Genomic DNA, 16,028 nt, shown 5'->3' with positions numbered 1-16,028 from the left:
GATGTAAAGCTTGGAAGATGGTGTCTCGAGATTCCAAAGGCTGAGACCGTTCTCTTGGAAGCATTTTGCGCTGTTGACTGAAAAAATGAAGTGTGCTGGGTGTTCTGACATTCACAATAACGATAATGGCACATGGCATGAAGTGCAGCAAATATTCGATGCTTATTCGATACGACGCAATTGCTCAATCCAGAAAGCTGGCTAGTAACAGGGAAACTTTTCGATAGGACTGTAGCCCTGTTATGTACAAAGAAATATGCCAAACAGATGTCTAGTACACAAGACCGTCAACAAAAAGAAACTAGTACACCTCGAGGACGTAGCGGCCATCCTCCTTGAGCTTCTCAATCTCGTTGCGGGCATTGACCTTCTTGCCGCTCATCTTGGCCTCGACGTTGATGGCCTCCATCAGCACGTCCGTCACGTCGGGGACAGGCCACGTGGGACCGCACAGGTAGAAGCTGCCCTCGTCGCGGATGTACGACTGCACGACGTCGCGCATGGACTCGCGCATGCGGTCCTGGATGTAAATCTTGCGCGGCTGGTCGCGCGAGAAGGCGGCGCCGAGGTGCGTGATGACGCCGGCGTCGACGTAGGCCTCCCACTCCTCGCCGTACAGGTACTCCTCGCGCTGGTGGCGGGAGCCGAGGTACAGCAGGATGGAGCCGATCTCCTCGCCGCGGGCCTTTTGCAGGGCGCGGTACTGGACGAAGGCGCGGAACGGCGCCAGACCGGTGCCGAGGCCGGCCATGATGAGGGGCGCCTTGGAGGAGGTCGGGAGCTTCATGACGGAGGGCTTGACGGAGGCGACGACGGTGGCGCCGACGGGGAGGGCGGAGAGGTAGCGGGTGGCGTGGCCGAAGCGGTTGCGGCCGCGGGGGTCGACCCAGTCGACGACGACGATCATGAGGGCGACCGAGGTCGGGGTCACGGCCTGGGCGGAGGCGATGGAGTACTCGCGGCGCTTGAGCGGGGCGATGATGCGGACGAGGTCGTGGAAGGACGGGCGGGCCGAGGGGAACTCCTGGAGGATGTCGACGTAGGTGACGAAGTCGACCTCGGAGCGCTGCTTGAAGTCGGCGGCGCCATCGGCACCGCCGAGGCTGGCGAGGACGGCCTTTTCGCGCTCGTCGGCGGCGAACTCGGACAGGGCCTCGTAGAAGCGCTTGGGGGGCTTGCCGAGGACGTCAATGTTCTGCTTGAGGGACTGGTAGACGGTGCGGGTCTCGAAGGCGGCGTTATCCTCGCGAGCGGGGACCTGGACGAGGGCCTCCGGGTCGAGGCCGTACCACTTGATGAAGGCGCTGACCTCCTCGTGGTCGTTCTCGGCGTGGATGCCGAGGGCCTCGCCAATGTCGTAGGTGAGACCAGAGTCGCCGAGGTCGAACTCGATGTGGAAGATGTTGCGGTCGTAGTTGCCCGGGGTGAGGCGGCGGTTCTCCTTGACGGTGATGGTGTGGGTCTTGACGGGCAGCTCCGGGCGCAGGGCGCTCTCGGTGCCGTAGGCCTCCTTGAAGGCGAGACCCTTGGCCGCGGCCTGCCAGTCGACGAGCTGGGAGGTCTCCTCGACCTCCTCCTTGTCGAAGCCGACAAAGCTGTTGGGCTTGATAGTAGCGGGCAGGGGGCTAACGACGACGTCCTCGGGGAGCTCGGCCCAGGCGGACTGAGACTCGACCTTACGCAGGGCCTGGCCGAGGGCCTCCTGGGTCTCGGCGAGGGTGCTGGAGAAGCCCTCGGGGAGGGCGATCTTGGCGACCTCCTCAGCGGTGATGTCGGAGCGGGCGATCTGGAGGAAGGCAAACTCCAAGAGGACCTTGACAGCCTGGGACTCCTTCTCGGCAAAAGCGGAGGCGTCCAGGATGTAGAGCTCGATGGACTTATCCTGGATCTGCTTGCGCACGACAGGGGAGAGGCGCTTCTCGATGTCCTCCTCCTTGAAGCTGGGGAGGTTCAGGAGAAGCTTGCCACCGGCCTTGACGCTCTTGATGATATCGAGGTCCTTGAGGAGCTTCTCCTCGCCGACGGCAACGACATCGGCCTCCTCAACGGCGTAGGGCGCCTCAATGGCCTTCTTGGAGCTGCGGATATCGGTGCGGATGATACCACCCTGGAGCAGGTTGTCGAACGACTCGTGGACGTACACGTTGCTGGTAGACTCGCGGGAGAGCAAGTTGCTGACAACAGCGGGGGAGTCAACGGCGACAGAGTTGTCAACGTCCCAGAAGGTGTACTGGTGCGCCTGAACCAAGGCGGGGAAGGGCTTGGACTCGGCCTCGGCGCTGAGGAGCTTGCCAAAGATGTCGGCGACGGCCTGGGGCGTCAGGGCCTCCGAGGCGGAGTACTTGACGTCCGAGACGGTGGGGTCCTGGCGCCACTTTCCAGAGAAGGACACGGAGGTCAGAACGTCGGTGTAGAGGGCAGACTGCAGGGAGGCGTCGTTGACGGAGAGCTCGTCCTTGACCTGGCCCAGGACGGAGATGGACCTGGCGGAGGCGGGGATGCTGGCGAGGAAGGCCTCCTCGACAAAGGGGCGGTACACGCGGACGTTGATGGCGCCGACCTTTGCGCCGTCGGCGGCGAGGCGGGTGACGACCTGCTTGGCGAGCTGGGTCTCGGCGCTGCCGAAGACGACGAGGACGGCCTCGGCCTGGTCGTGTCCGTGGTACTCGAACAGGTTGTAGGCGGTGCCGAGCTCGTTGTTGAAGAGTCTGAGGAGCTCAACGACCTTGCCGGCGTCGTCGAGTCTCTTGTTCAGGGACTGGACCTCGCTGGAGATCTTCTTGTAGGTCTCGGCGACGCCCTTCTTGTTGAGAGCGTCCGAGGCCTTGAGGGTCTGCTTAGCGAGCTTGACGCCGTCCTCGACTCCCAGGTTGGGGGTGAGGGCGGTCATGAGAGTGGCCAGGAGCGCGGTGTGCTGGCTCTCGTGGTCCTCGGTGGGGTCGAGGTGCTTGTTGAAGACGTCCAACAGGCCGGCGACCTTGGAAGAGATCGCGGCCCTCTCAGATACACCAGTGGACTCGGAGGTGATGTTGTTGTAGAGATCAGCGATGCCGCTCTGGCTGAGGGCGTCAACGACGCGAGAGGTCTCGCGGGCGAGTCTAACACCATCGTAGATGTGCAGCGTGGGCATCAGTGCGGCCATGAGGGTGGCGAAGAGGGCCATGTGCTGAGTTTCGTAAGCGCTGGAGCTGGCAACCAAGCCGAGGCCAAGGTCCTCGGCGGTGCGCAGCGCAGTGTCGTAGTCGGAGACGAGGCCGTTGGCGGCATCGTAGTCGAGAGCTGCGACGTGGGCGACGAAGGGGGAAGCGACGCCGTACAACAGGCTCAGCTGGTCCAATGCGCCGCGGAGGTTCTTCAAGCTCAGCGTAGGGGCGAGCAGGGTCTGGGGGAGGTGCCTCTTAGCCAGATCAAAGTCGGGGCTGAAGATGTAGCCGAGGGCGAGGGCGCCGGCGCCGGTCCTGGTCTGGAGCTGGATGAGGTCGGTGGTCTCGCCGTGAATGTTGCGCTCTTTGGCCTCGGCCCATGCCTTTGCGGCGACGTCGAGATCAAAGGTGGGAGCGGAGTAGGAGAAGATCTTGTCGGAGAGCAGGAAGGCGACCTGCTGGACAAGGAGCTGGGCCGTCACGTAGGTAGGACCGGAGATGGAGGAGAGGGCCACGGGCTGGCCAAAGGGAAGGGTGGAAGAGACCTTCTTCTGAGGGGCGGACGAGGGCGACGACTTCGCGTCAACGACGGCCGCAGAGCCCGTACTCTCTTGCTGCTTGAACTGCATCTTGGGAGGTTTTGGAGAGGACGAATTGGGAATAAGTACAGCAAAGAATATGTGATTAAAGATGGTCCAAAATACACGGAGGACCAGAAGACAGAGCCTCACCACTCGCAAGAGAATGGTTACTACTGAGAGACAATTGGGACACTCAAGAGCAAGTCGTACAAGTCACTTGCGTCAACCTGAACGAGAGATGAGCTTCTTCGTTCTAGGAGGACCTTGAGGTTTGTAAGTGAGGAGAGGTAAAAAGGGAAGAGAGGTAGAAGTTCAAGAGATGTTCTCGTCTAAGGAGACTCCGAACAGGTTCCGAGCATATAAAAAAAAAAGTGAGAGCAGGACCGGCAAAGGAGACCCTCTAGCCGGCACTCACCTTTCAAGCACGGTTAGCTAGCTAGCACCGGGAACCGAGAAGCGCACTCCATTGACTCCATTACAGCAGGCAATAAGAGACGGGCATTTGTCAGGCATCTTGCTGTCTGGTGGCAGGCGCATTGCTGTCTGCTTTGCTGCTGCTGCTGCTGCTGCTTGTTCGCGTGCGAAACTCGGCGTTTGGAAACTGTTGAAGCTTGGAGAATTGCGACTAGGGGACAATTGCGCCATCGCGCGCCAATGAGCGACCGGCACCCATCTGCAACGGCCCCACATTGCACCATTTCCGATCCACTCGACGTCCCTTCCCTCCACGTTCCCTTGGGCCTACCGGTGCACCCAGGGCACCTCCGCTTACCAAATCCGCAATCTTTTGGTCTGGGCTCAGAATTGCGTGCTCGACCATCCGGAAATGCAAGCCTCTTTCGCCCCAGATTCTGACCATTTTACATTCATCGGTGGCGGGCACGCCTCATGCTTTCGCTGCCCGTGTCATTGATTCAAGGCTGTCGGTCGGCCTGCCCGGCAATCGGCGGACGCGGTATCCGCTCGGTCACGGCATCGGCTTCCGCTCTCCGTCGTCACCATTCAACTACACCCCATACTGATACTCACAAACTCCCATAGTCAGTGCCCAATCATGTCGTTCGGTCCGTATTTGAAGGACAGATCACGATGTCATTGTGAGAACAACTCAAAAACAATGAGGTCAAAAGGAGCAGTTGCTTGAATGATTGGTCTAGATGCTATTCAGCTGCTCTGTTGCTGGAATCTTATACCTGTCGTCCCATGACTACTTCTGTTCGCCGTTTCCGGACAGTCTCCACTTCAATTGCTGTCCGTCCTTTACAAAGGGGGACCGACATCTTCGCCATATTCTTGTCCCAAGGTAGATGCCTAACCCATTTTTAGATGTAGTTGTTGAAGTTATGGGATAACCATATCTCTTGGGTTTCTTTTTGTCTTTTGAGTTGGTAAGATCTAATTTGGGGCTTCGCACGAGATTCTCGTTTTTGCGTGTCACATGTAATTCTCGACCAATTTGGTCGCGCTTGACATCAATATGCACAGCACGCCAATGCTATTCTGCAAAGAGATCGAGCATAGGGATTTGAGACTCAAACTGTGAAGGGCATCTCATCGTATTTGTAACTTTTCTTCAATGACCATCAACAATGCTCTTTTCTATTCAGCACATAGGTATCCTCTAGTAAACAAACAAAGTGGTAATACACGGCACAACCGCCATACCCTCCCTACTCAATCTTCTTCGCCCGGAACCCAAGCCACGGCACCTTACTCCTCAACGCCAACGAACTCAGCACGACACTGATACTAGACAGCGCCATCGCGAGACTGGCCCACACGGGATCCAGCCGCACGTGCTGCCGCCCGCCGTTCACGACAATCGGGTACAAACACCCGGCGGCAATGGGGATCGCCAGCAGGTTGTAGATGACAGCCCATCCGAAATTGACCTTGATCCTCCTGAACACGGTCCGGCTGAGCGCGAGCAGCGTCACCACGGCCCGGAGGTCGCTCGTCACCAGCACGAAATCCGCGCTCGAGATAGCCACGTCGCTGCCGCTGCCGATCGCGATGCCCACGTCCGCCTTGGTCAGCGCCGGCGAGTCGTTGATGCCATCGCCCACCATGGCCACCATGGCGCGCTTCCCCGTGTGCTCGTCGCCCCCGCCCCCGGTTCCTGCCCGCGCCTTCAGGACCGATTGCAGGTAGGTGATCTTGTCCGCCTTTTCCCAGGGAAGCACCTCGGCGAGCACGTTGTCCGGGTCGATGCCCACCAGGTCCGCGACGGCCTTTGCGGTCACGACGTTGTCGCCCGAGAGCATCCAGACGCGGGTGCCTTGCTCGTGGAGGGCCTTGATGATACGGATTGCCTCAGGCCGGATAGGGTCGGCGATAGAAAGCGCCGCGACGAGAGTCCAGGGGTGGTCATCTGACGTTCTGGTAGAAGGAGTAGCAGTAGGTCTAGTAGCGACCAAGGCGACCGATTTAGCCTCGCTCTTCCACTTCTGCAGTTGAGACGTCACGCCTTCGTCAAAGTGGACAACGTGATCGCGCATCAGCGACTCGTTGCCGACAATCATGTCAAATGCCTCGGCAGGCTTCGCTCCGCGGTTCGTGGCCTTCATGCCCTTGCCTGGCAGTTCCTGGATGCTGTCGACGTCGACCCAGGCGTCCGTCTGCGAGGTGCAGTAGGAGACGATGGCTTTTGCCACAGGGTGGCTACTGTTCTCCTCAACCGCTCGCAAAGTGGCCAAAACCGTGCCACGCTCGAGGCTGCTCCTCTCGAGGTAAAGTCCGGCGTCCGTGACCTTTGGCTCACCGCCGACGGTGAGCGTGCCCGTCTTGTCAAAGACAACTACATCCACGTTGCTAGCCTTTTCAAACGCCTCGCCTCCTCCCTTGGCGAGAATTCCATGCTTGGCTGCGAGACCACCGCCAACAAAGATGGCTGTGGGGGCTGCGAGAGCGAGACCGCAGGGACAGGCGACGACGAAGACGGCAATGGCAAACTGAAGCGCAAAGCCAGCCCATCCGCCCTCTGAATCGAGGTAGTCTCGAGGAAGGACACCAGCGTAGCCGAGAATCAACCACGTGAAGAATGTGATTACGGCAATCAGGGTGATGATGGGGACAAAGAAGGCCGTCAGCACGTCGGCGACGCGCTCCATCGGCGCCCTCTTTGTCTGACCCTCTCGAACGATGGAGACGATCCGGTCCAGCATGGAGGCGCCCGCTGCACCTGTGATGCGTACCTGGATAGCGGAATCCTTGTTGACCGTACCTGCGTGAACCTCGTCGCCAGGTACCTTTTTGATGAGGCGAGACTCGCCTGTCAAGCTGGACTCGTCGAAGCTGCCTTCGCCCTGCACCACGATTCCATCTGCGGCGGGCGACGCACCGTGAGGCACGCGCACAACGTCTCCATACTCGAGCATGTCCACGCCAACAGTGGTGTCGGTGGTCTTACCAATGGAGTCCTTGGTGACGAGGATAGCCGTGGTAGGTCGCAGCTTGCCCAGCATCTCGACCGCGTCGCCAGTTTTCGACTTGCTGTACGATTCGATCAGACGACCCAGGAGCAGGAAAAGGGTCAGGAAGACGACGGAGTCAAAGTAAAACTGCGTGTCGTCCACCTTTGCAGGTCTGTTGATGGCGGCAGCAATCATCTGGCCAATAGAAGAAAGGTAGGCAATGGTTGTCCCGAGCGACATGAGCATATTCATGCTTCCAAACTTGTAGAATCGACGAAGGATGGGTGTCTTGCTGCCCTTGCGCCACAAGTTCTTAATCTCCTTGATAGCTCTGCTGTGGAAGACGTCGGCCCCAAAGAAGTAAACCGGCGTCGCGAGGACGAACAGTGCAATTTGGGCTCGGTTGATGCCCAGAGCCCATGGCTTCATGAGGTAGTGCTTGCCCTTGTCCGTGTCGGAGACAAGACTCATGTAGACAATACCAATGATGAAAGTCGGTATGGCGATGACCAACGTCAAGTAGACTCGTCTAAGGAGCTGCTGCTGGTGCTTTTGTGTAATGAGTTTTGAGCGCTCCTCGAGACTGGGCGGGTGGTAGATCGATGCCTTGAAGGCGGGATCGGCGGCATCGATGGCGGATAGGATTTGCCGAATGGTGAACGAAGGCGCGCTGGGCGTGTACTTGACGGTAACGAGTGGCTTCTCGTGAGTGGGTTTGGAAACAACCTTTAGCCGGTGTGTGAAGGATGTGAGAGAATGCGTTACTCGGCTGGGGCAATGTTGACAGTAGAGGCCCTTGATTGAGATCTGGACCGTCCTCTCTTGCGCGCCCTTATTCTCAGTCTTGACCTTTGATACGCTGTCCAGTGTCGCATCATAGCCCATATCTTCAATGGACTGAACAATGTCGTCTTGCTTGCCTTCAACGATAAAGTCAATAGTGGCGTTGTTAGCCACCAAGTTGACTGCAACGTTGGAGATGTAGTCCTTCTTATTCAGCTGTTCCGTGATGGTGTTGGCGCAGGAAGCGCAGGTCATGCCGCCAATCGCCACAGTTGCTCGCCATTTCTTTTCGTCGCTTTCGTCTCCGCTGAAGTCATCGCCAGGCTCTGCGTATTCTGTAACGCTGTCAAGACTGGCATCATAGCCCATGTCTTCAATGGCCTCCGCAACCTTTGACGCGTTGGACTTGTCTCTGATATCAACCGTGGCACTATTGGTGACCAGATTGACAGTGGCATTGTCGATCCACTCCTGCTTGTTGAGTTCCTCGCTGATAGTATTGACACAGGATGCGCAGGTCATACCACCGACAGAGAGTGTGACTCTCCATTTTGAGCCTCCTGAGGCCATTGCTGTGACACTGTCGAGACCATTGTAGAGCGAGCTGCGCACACTGTTGACGTGTGAGTTTAATAGGTCTGCGGTTGAAGCACCGCTATCCTCTGAATCACGGCATTGCTTGCAGTTGAGCAGGTGGGCTTCCCGCTGGGCCTCGGGTGAATCAGAAGACCACTTCGGAGCGAAGGAGAGCAGGCCATCGAGGGCGCCGCCGCTGTGAGCGCCAGCGTTGATGTCCATGACACCAGAATCAGGCTGGGTGAAGGTGATGGTGTCCATGTCGAATTCGGTGGCAGCCGTGGTCGTGACACCGCAAATCTCGAAGCCGGCATCTTGAAGTGACTTGGCCATGCACCGGATGGTGATATCGGGGGTTGGCGTGTGTCTGTGTTCAATGGTGACGACGGAGGTGACAATGTTTGGTGAGACCCAGATGACATCGTGACTGGAGGACTCGCGGAGAGCCTGCTGGATGGAAGAGACGCATGATGGGCAGTGCAAGTTGGCGAGCAGAAATGAGGTGGTGATGCGAGGATGCCTTCCGTCGTCCATCGTCACGGACCGATGGCTCAGTGGCCGGTGTTCTTGCTAGTTGTTGTCGCCGCCGTCCTTTTTGTATTGAGAATGATAGAGCCGGTGTGGAGGGATGGTAGATGCGTTGGCAGCCTTGAGTGGAATGTTGAGGGAGCTCACGGGAGGGCGACTTGGACGCGAAAGTTGAAACCAAGGTGTGAGTTTTGCAGTAGCTCAGGCCAGCTTTCGGAGAAAGCTACAGGTGGTTTTAGTAAGATACCCGTCCTTGTCTTTTCTCTTATTTGAGATATGCGTGAGGGAGATGCATGGATACAAAGGACTGAAGAAGAAAAAAGCGTAGAAGTAAGGAAAATTGGTAGAATCAAAGGCCGAGTGAACAGCAGATAGATGAGCTTGGGCAGACGATGTTCAGTTTGCTTCAAAGCTCGGTGTCCGAGATTTTTTTTTCTCCAAATGAATGCCGACGCGAGGGATTGATGCCACGTCCCTTTGATGCAGCACTCCCGAAAAAAAGCCTGCAGTTGCCAGGAAAAGATGAAATATTTACGAGAACGCTACGATGGTTTTACCTTGGCCCTTAGATTTCTTGATCATTCGGTGTTTGACTCTACTTTTTTGTATTTACAGCGCGGCAATTGTGCTGCTTTGAAATGCTGGACAGAGTGGCCCTTTGCCTCTTTGGGGATGCGCGTTTTGTGCGGTGCAGAATTCTCAGGTATCAGAGTCAGCGACTCACCACTTTTTCTGCAGGAACACGGTGATCGCACTGTCGTATTTCGGTGGAAAGCTGCTGTGTTGGCACTGTCTGTTCAGGTACCAAAGACACACGCGTGACGTAATTTGCTCACAATGGGTCCGTCCAGGTTTCATTTGAGTGCCTCAAGGGGCAGGCACCACAGGCACCCGACTTTGACACGCCAAACCGAGCGTGCCTGCAGTTTGGGTACTGAGTATTCGAATACACAGACTGGAACATACCGGAGCCTTCCATTTCAACGTTCAGAAAGCAATGGAAGGCACGAAGGAAACTTGCAGTTCTTCGCCTGCCCCTTTTTATCAAAAGTAGAGACCAATGGAACCGTTAGAGACATGGCCATTAAAACCATTGTTCAACCTTTCGTTAGATTCACTATGGGTGACACCTTGTTCTTCTGATCTACGACATTCCATCTCCATCTCGTACCGTTATACCACACCCGCTGTCAATCGATCTTTACTAGATCTATCCATGTTCCATCTTCTTTTTTCCAGTGGCAAACCTCAGCGGACAGCGTCTATGGCGTCTCCCCCGCATCGCGCTAGCCGCTAGTCGCAGCAAGATCCACGTGGACCCCGATTTCTAAGCGCAGCTGCACTTGCTATTGCTCACTCATCCTCGACATAACACCCGGGCGGATCGCCTCTCAGCTACCCATGTCTGTTCCTGTCGATCTGTCAGGCTGCACTCCAAGACAAGTCGTTGCCAGAGACTGCAGTAACCTCCGCGAGAGCTGGCTCACTCGCGTGCTTGGGTGGAACAAACAATCCAGAGGGCGCCACCATGAACCTCTTACAGAACGATGCCTGGGTAACACAGCTTGCGGCTGACACGTTGATGGAGTCACAATACTGTTGCTCTAGGTTATTTCCATGACATAAACAAGGGCAACCTCCACCAATCGATACTTCGACTTCGTTCAATATAGACCTGTCGGGGAATATGTGTACCTCTATTCTTGCTCGCTGATCATACCGCAGAAGGATTCCAGTGGTCGCGACAAACCCGGCCTCTCGCTTGCTCCAATCACCATGACCACTGCGCCCTATGCTGCCGAAGCTTCGCCTTCGAAAACTGACCAGTCAGCCATCGCCAACCGTCAAAGCAGACTGCACTGGGCTCTAACATGCTCCAACGAAGAATTCTGGAACAATTTCTACGGCCGTGCAATATCATTCGGCAAAAGTCGAGACAGGGAAACTTCGGATAGCATCCTGCGGTACCCATTCTTGAGGTCGGCGAACAGACGCGGGATGAGCCTGAAGGCTATGTCGACATCGGATCAACCGCTTAGGCTGTGTCAGAGGCTTCCAGTTCGAGAGCACCGAACAACACTGCATTTACCCCCTTTGGCGTGCACTATGCGAGAAGCAATCTCAAGCATGTCCATATTCATCAGAGCTAAATCCTCTGCCGGCTTATGGAGGGGCTTGGAGCGTCATCGCGTCGATCACAAGCGCACACAACTCAGCTGAATCCCATGTCAGCGCATCTCTGCGACAGTGGGGCAGTGCGGGCTCATAGCGCTGCAAAGTCTACGACCACCTCAAAGATCAAGTGCCCAACTTCCTCGTCTTGGCATTATGGCCCTCTCATTGGCAATAATGCGGCGATCGACATACCTAATATTGAAGTTCAAAGTCACGATGCGTGTGGGGCTGGGCTCGATACAGATACTGGGTGCTCAAGGCATTTCTTGGCATCGCCGTGTGAGCCGCGAGCTCCGCTATAAGCGTCATCAAAAGACTACGGATACAGATACTTCAAACGCTACTCAGCCAAGGCCTGGCATATCCAAAGGGACAATAGGACTTGTATGCTTTTCCTCTTTTTGCCATTTGCCTTTTGCCGAGACCTCCACCGGCAACTACAATGCTCGCGAGCATCTTGGCAAATAGCCCATGCTTCTGGGTGAGAGCCTGGGGCTGAGGACACGGCGCAGCAACTCATCAACGGCCGTTAGGTTTGCCAACACCTTCAAAGTCAACAATGTGGACCAACTCAAAAAATAAAATAAAAAAATACCTAATCACTAACAAACTTACACAACTCTACGGAGTATTTACCAGCAAGGTGGGAAACGAGGGAAAAGCGAACGGTTGGCCCAAGCCACATTGAATCAACCTTGGTATCCGTACGGATACTCGTTCGGATAGGTGCAGGCACAGTCGATGACGGTAGGCAGACTTACTTCCCCGTGACTTCGCGGTTCGCCCAGCCGGAGCCCTCGGTCTCGCGACGCGGCCATGGTTCTGCAGTAGGTACAATCGCGCGGGGCATGGCCCATGGCCCATGGGAGAGCAGGGTGGCAGGGATGCAAGTCATTTGACCTTGGCGTGAGGCGACCCTTTGCCACGGCCCGTGTCCACGAATCCGGGGGCGGGTTCTCGCGCACCTAGGCCAGGCGTACGCAGTGTGCGACAGGCTCACGGCACGCCGGCGTTGGGCAAAAGCTGACAGGCGCACTGAACACTTGCTCTTTGGTGAATACTGTTCAAACCTCAAAGAGACAGCTGACATACAGCCGATTGGGCGGGCAGAGGGCACTGCAGTGGGAACCGTCGACTGAGCCCGTTAGACTGAGCCAATATTGCCAGTCATCCGACCGCAAAACCTGGCCCGCCGCCCCCCGACCTCGTGACTCATCTAGTGTCGATTGATGAACACTCCCCCAGCCCCTCCGAGCCGGCCTCGACTCTTGAGAGACCCACGCCGACCCCGACCGCCGGCCAGCGGCCAGGCATGGGCTGAAGCTCCGGTCTTCCCAAGTTTACTGGAGCCCAACACTGAACACGAAGCGGCGCACACCCTGCAACTGTCATCCACGTATCCGTATCTTGACCAGGCATGCCTAGGTAGCCTAGGCCAGGGGCAAGGAAGGCCTGGGCCGCCTAGGTCCTTTCTCACGATCACGGTCACGACCTCTGGCAAACAAACCTCATCCACTCATACGAGTAAGGAGTAGGAATAGATACCTGCACAGTACTCTGTATGAGGAGGGGAAACATCTTCACGTTGTCGGAGCCTAAGAATCCTGCTTCCTGGCATGCATTCTTCGTTGCCTTTTCACCCCACCCCCAGCCACACATGCACATCCTAAAGCACGGCGGAAATCTGAACGGCGCACGATCATCGGTCGCGCACACCCCTCCCCCTCCTCTTCCAATCCCAGATTCCGATCATTGACCGACATTTTTCCCCGACTGCGATTGCAGCCTGAATGCCCCCATCGTCCACCAGGATGCGCATTCTGCGATGACCTGGACCTTGTCTTTCTCTTTTCATATTTTCTTCAAGCTTGCGATAACAATGTCTAGAGGCACAGACGAAGAGTACCTAGAGGGACGAGAGACGTGTATTTCACTGCATGATAGGGCAAACATACGTGTCTAATAAATGGGGGTGGTTGAGCAAGCAAGACCCCTCCATCCCACGCCAACCCAACCAACCCAAGGCAAACCAACAGCCAACTTGGAAGTGTGTTTGAAGCTCTCTTCTTTTCGCTGTCGCCCAACCAAATGTCCAAGATGGCACCTTTTACAGACGTCACTATGTTCTTGGACCCCTAAGAATCGAGAAAACCTTGTCGGCGAATTTCTGGTAGATACTACATACTTATCCGCCTCACTTTGGCCCATTCCGCCGAATTTATCGCACATGTCATTGACACACTAGGTGCCGTACCCGTGTAACCACATTATGCGTCACGACACCTCTATGTGCATCGCCCAAAAAAAAAACAAAAAAAAAAAACGCCGATGTAGGGTACCTATTCTCAAAACCGTTGGATACACGGCGGATTCGGAGATAAACGTAAGCAGGATGGATGCGAAAAGGAAGATGCCCAAAATACGACGACAGCCTGTGGGCTGGGCATTTTCACCGGGGGAGTTTTATTCAAGTATAGTGAGCCGCATTTCGATCGAATTCGTCAACCCTCGCTCACCCCCCCTCGCCCTCGCCCTCGTCCTTTTCGGGTTCTGAACTTCCTTTCATTGGAACCGGAATAGAGCGGACACACTTTCACCACTCTGATGTCCCGACCCCAGATACCTTTTTCGGGATCCTCCGTGAAGGGGTTCCGGAATACCTACCTACCCTCTCTCTCAAGTGACCCAAAGACCCGGAACGATGCCCGACGCTTATTTTCGCGGCAGCACCGTAGTACCGTAGCACAACGTAGCGGTAGCGTCAGATCTAAAGGGGGGCGGAGGGCGGAGAGATGGGGAGGGGGAAGGAAGGAAGAGGAAAAGCCTAGATCTAGGTTGTGAGCTTGTTGGATTTTTTGGAAATCTGTCATGAGCCTGGGCTGTCAGTGTTCACGTCAAATACGGTACGCTATCATCAAGCGGATTTCAAGGCTGCCTAATCGACCATACCCCGCGATATCCAAGGCCTGGACCCCTCCCCTCCTCCTCCGATCCCACCGCCGGCACCGGCATCATCGACCGCTATTCTCCGATAAGGTACCTACGGAAGGTTGGGATTAGGAAAGGGGAAGGGGAAAGGGGAGTGAACCAAGCCAACAGGCCCGTATTCAAACCCGATCCAAACACGCTTCCAAATCTGTCCTTCATCCTCCTTTTTCCCCCATCCATCCATCTCCTTTTTCCCTTCCTTGAATCGGTGAAGAACAAGACCCAGAGGCTTGCGGGCTCGCGGTACACATCTCCTTCCGAAGCCACTACCGCACGTAAACGTCCACGCCCTCCAGTCCGCCTCCGTCCGTTCAGCCAAAAGTCATCACCCCCGTGAAAAACCCCGTACCCGGTCTCCCCAACACCCGCATTCATCGTCGGGAAATCCCATAGGTCTCACTTATTCCTTTCCCCCCCGGTTCCTTCAATCCCAAATACGGATACTCGGTACCTCTAGATGCCGAAATCGTCTACCCAAGGATCGGGTGTGACGAAAAAAGACCGTTACGATTGCAAATCTTGGATCCTTGGGTGGCTTCAAGGTTTCTTCCGTTCTCTACTTCTCCGAGGTCCTGACCGCATCCTTTGGAGGGGGGAAAGAACCAAACGCAGAAACACACCGACAAAAGGTTGCAGCAATAGAAAACTCTCTCTCTCTCTCTCTCTCTCTCTCTCGTCCGATTCATGCCCCCCGTACCGCGCACGCTGATTTGCCCTGCCTGTCCTGCGTACTGACGTCGCTCGGTGCATGTTCATGACTAGAGTGAATCTGTCGACCCAACCTATAGCTATTGACAGTCCAGTATGGGGTGAAAAAGATAAGCTTCTTCATCAAGTCATGGCACGTCATGCAAGTCAGTACAATCAAGAATTTTACCCTTCCAGAAATGACCCGTCATCGTGAAGAGTAAAAAAAAAAAAAAAAAAAAAAAAAAAAAAACAAGAAATGCTCTGCATCACCGTGGAGAAATCGACTACATCACCGACGGAAGGGAAAAAGAGACAAAAAAAAAAAAGTATCGGAACAATCCCAACTGCATGCGATCCCGTGAGTATGCCGCGGGCAGACATGAGAACACGGTGAAATGACCGGCAGCGTAGCATCGCCCTCTAGGTTACCCCCCCCCCCCCACAATTGTCTGTACGGGATCAAATGTCTCGCATTGTCCGCTGAATGCGAATTCCTCCCCTTTGGGCTGCTCACGGTTCACCACCACCACCACCACCCCCACACCGCCGGTTTGGCTGGCTGGCTGGCTGCATTCACCCGTCACGAGGGGAGAACATCAAGACATACCGGTACCATACAAGAATAAATTTTTCTCATTAGCGCCAACCAGCCGGTCTAGGTAGACCATGATTCCGAACTCTGTCAAAGTCTGGCCCGAGCTGCAAGCAGGAGTCGACTTCACCGTTCACGATAACCAAAGAGTCGGGAACTCGAGATAGTTGTTTGGAAGCGGGCCAAGGCCCGTTGCTTTCATTTGTAGGGGTATCAAGTTTCGCAGTTGCGACTTCGATGATGGACCCGCGTACTGCTGCTAGGCTAAAGTATGTGCCAGACTGTCTAAGCCGAGGCGTGCCAGTTTCCCCAATCCTAATCCCACACGACGACCCTCTACCATGCGAGGACGTCAAATGACCCAAAGAAGAAGAGAAAAATCATGTTCATGAATGTCCGCCCAACACCGTTCCATATATGCAAATGCCCGAGGATGCTCTATCCTCGATTCGTAGTCCATGTACCACCAGTCCATTACCAACGCCTTCGGATAAAAGAAAAAGGAAAAAAAGATGGTGAAATCAAGTCTGTTCCCCCGGATGTCTCTATAGCACAATCC

General features: G+C 55.6%; 3 protein-coding genes across 3 annotated transcripts; 1 reads left to right on the top strand and 2 right to left on the bottom strand.

The window, feature by feature from the left end:
* Nucleotides 1-301: 301 nt before the first annotated feature.
* Nucleotides 302-3,772, bottom strand: CTAM01_08529 (FAD binding domain-containing protein; the record flags this gene model as incomplete). Its single annotated transcript, XM_060524549.1, has 1 exon — nucleotides 302-3,772. The coding sequence occupies one exon, from the start codon at nucleotides 3,770-3,772 to the stop codon at nucleotides 302-304; it is 3,471 nt and encodes a 1,156-aa protein (XP_060380768.1).
* A 1,622-nt stretch (nucleotides 3,773-5,394) lies between these two features.
* CTAM01_08528 (heavy metal translocating P-type ATPase) lies at nucleotides 5,395-9,030 on the bottom strand (the record flags this gene model as incomplete). The annotated part of the gene is made up of 1 exon (XM_060524548.1): nucleotides 5,395-9,030. The coding sequence occupies one exon, from the start codon at nucleotides 9,028-9,030 to the stop codon at nucleotides 5,395-5,397; it is 3,636 nt and encodes a 1,211-aa protein (XP_060380767.1).
* Nucleotides 9,031-10,800: 1,770 nt separating this feature from the next.
* On the top strand, nucleotides 10,801-11,244 carry CTAM01_08527 (uncharacterized protein; the record flags this gene model as incomplete). The annotated part of the gene is made up of 1 exon (XM_060524547.1): nucleotides 10,801-11,244. The coding sequence occupies one exon, from the start codon at nucleotides 10,801-10,803 to the stop codon at nucleotides 11,242-11,244; it is 444 nt and encodes a 147-aa protein (XP_060380766.1).
* Between the last annotated feature and the right edge of the window lie 4,784 nt (nucleotides 11,245-16,028).

This window comes from Colletotrichum tamarilloi (genome assembly GCF_030869305.1).
Source record: "Colletotrichum tamarilloi strain Tom-12 chromosome Unknown Scaffold_30.1, whole genome shotgun sequence".
In the NCBI taxonomy this organism is placed as follows: Eukaryota; Fungi; Ascomycota; class Sordariomycetes; order Glomerellales; family Glomerellaceae; genus Colletotrichum; species Colletotrichum tamarilloi.
The sequence above is the reverse complement of the archived record's forward strand: the minus strand, read 5'-3'. Positions and strand labels throughout refer to the sequence as shown.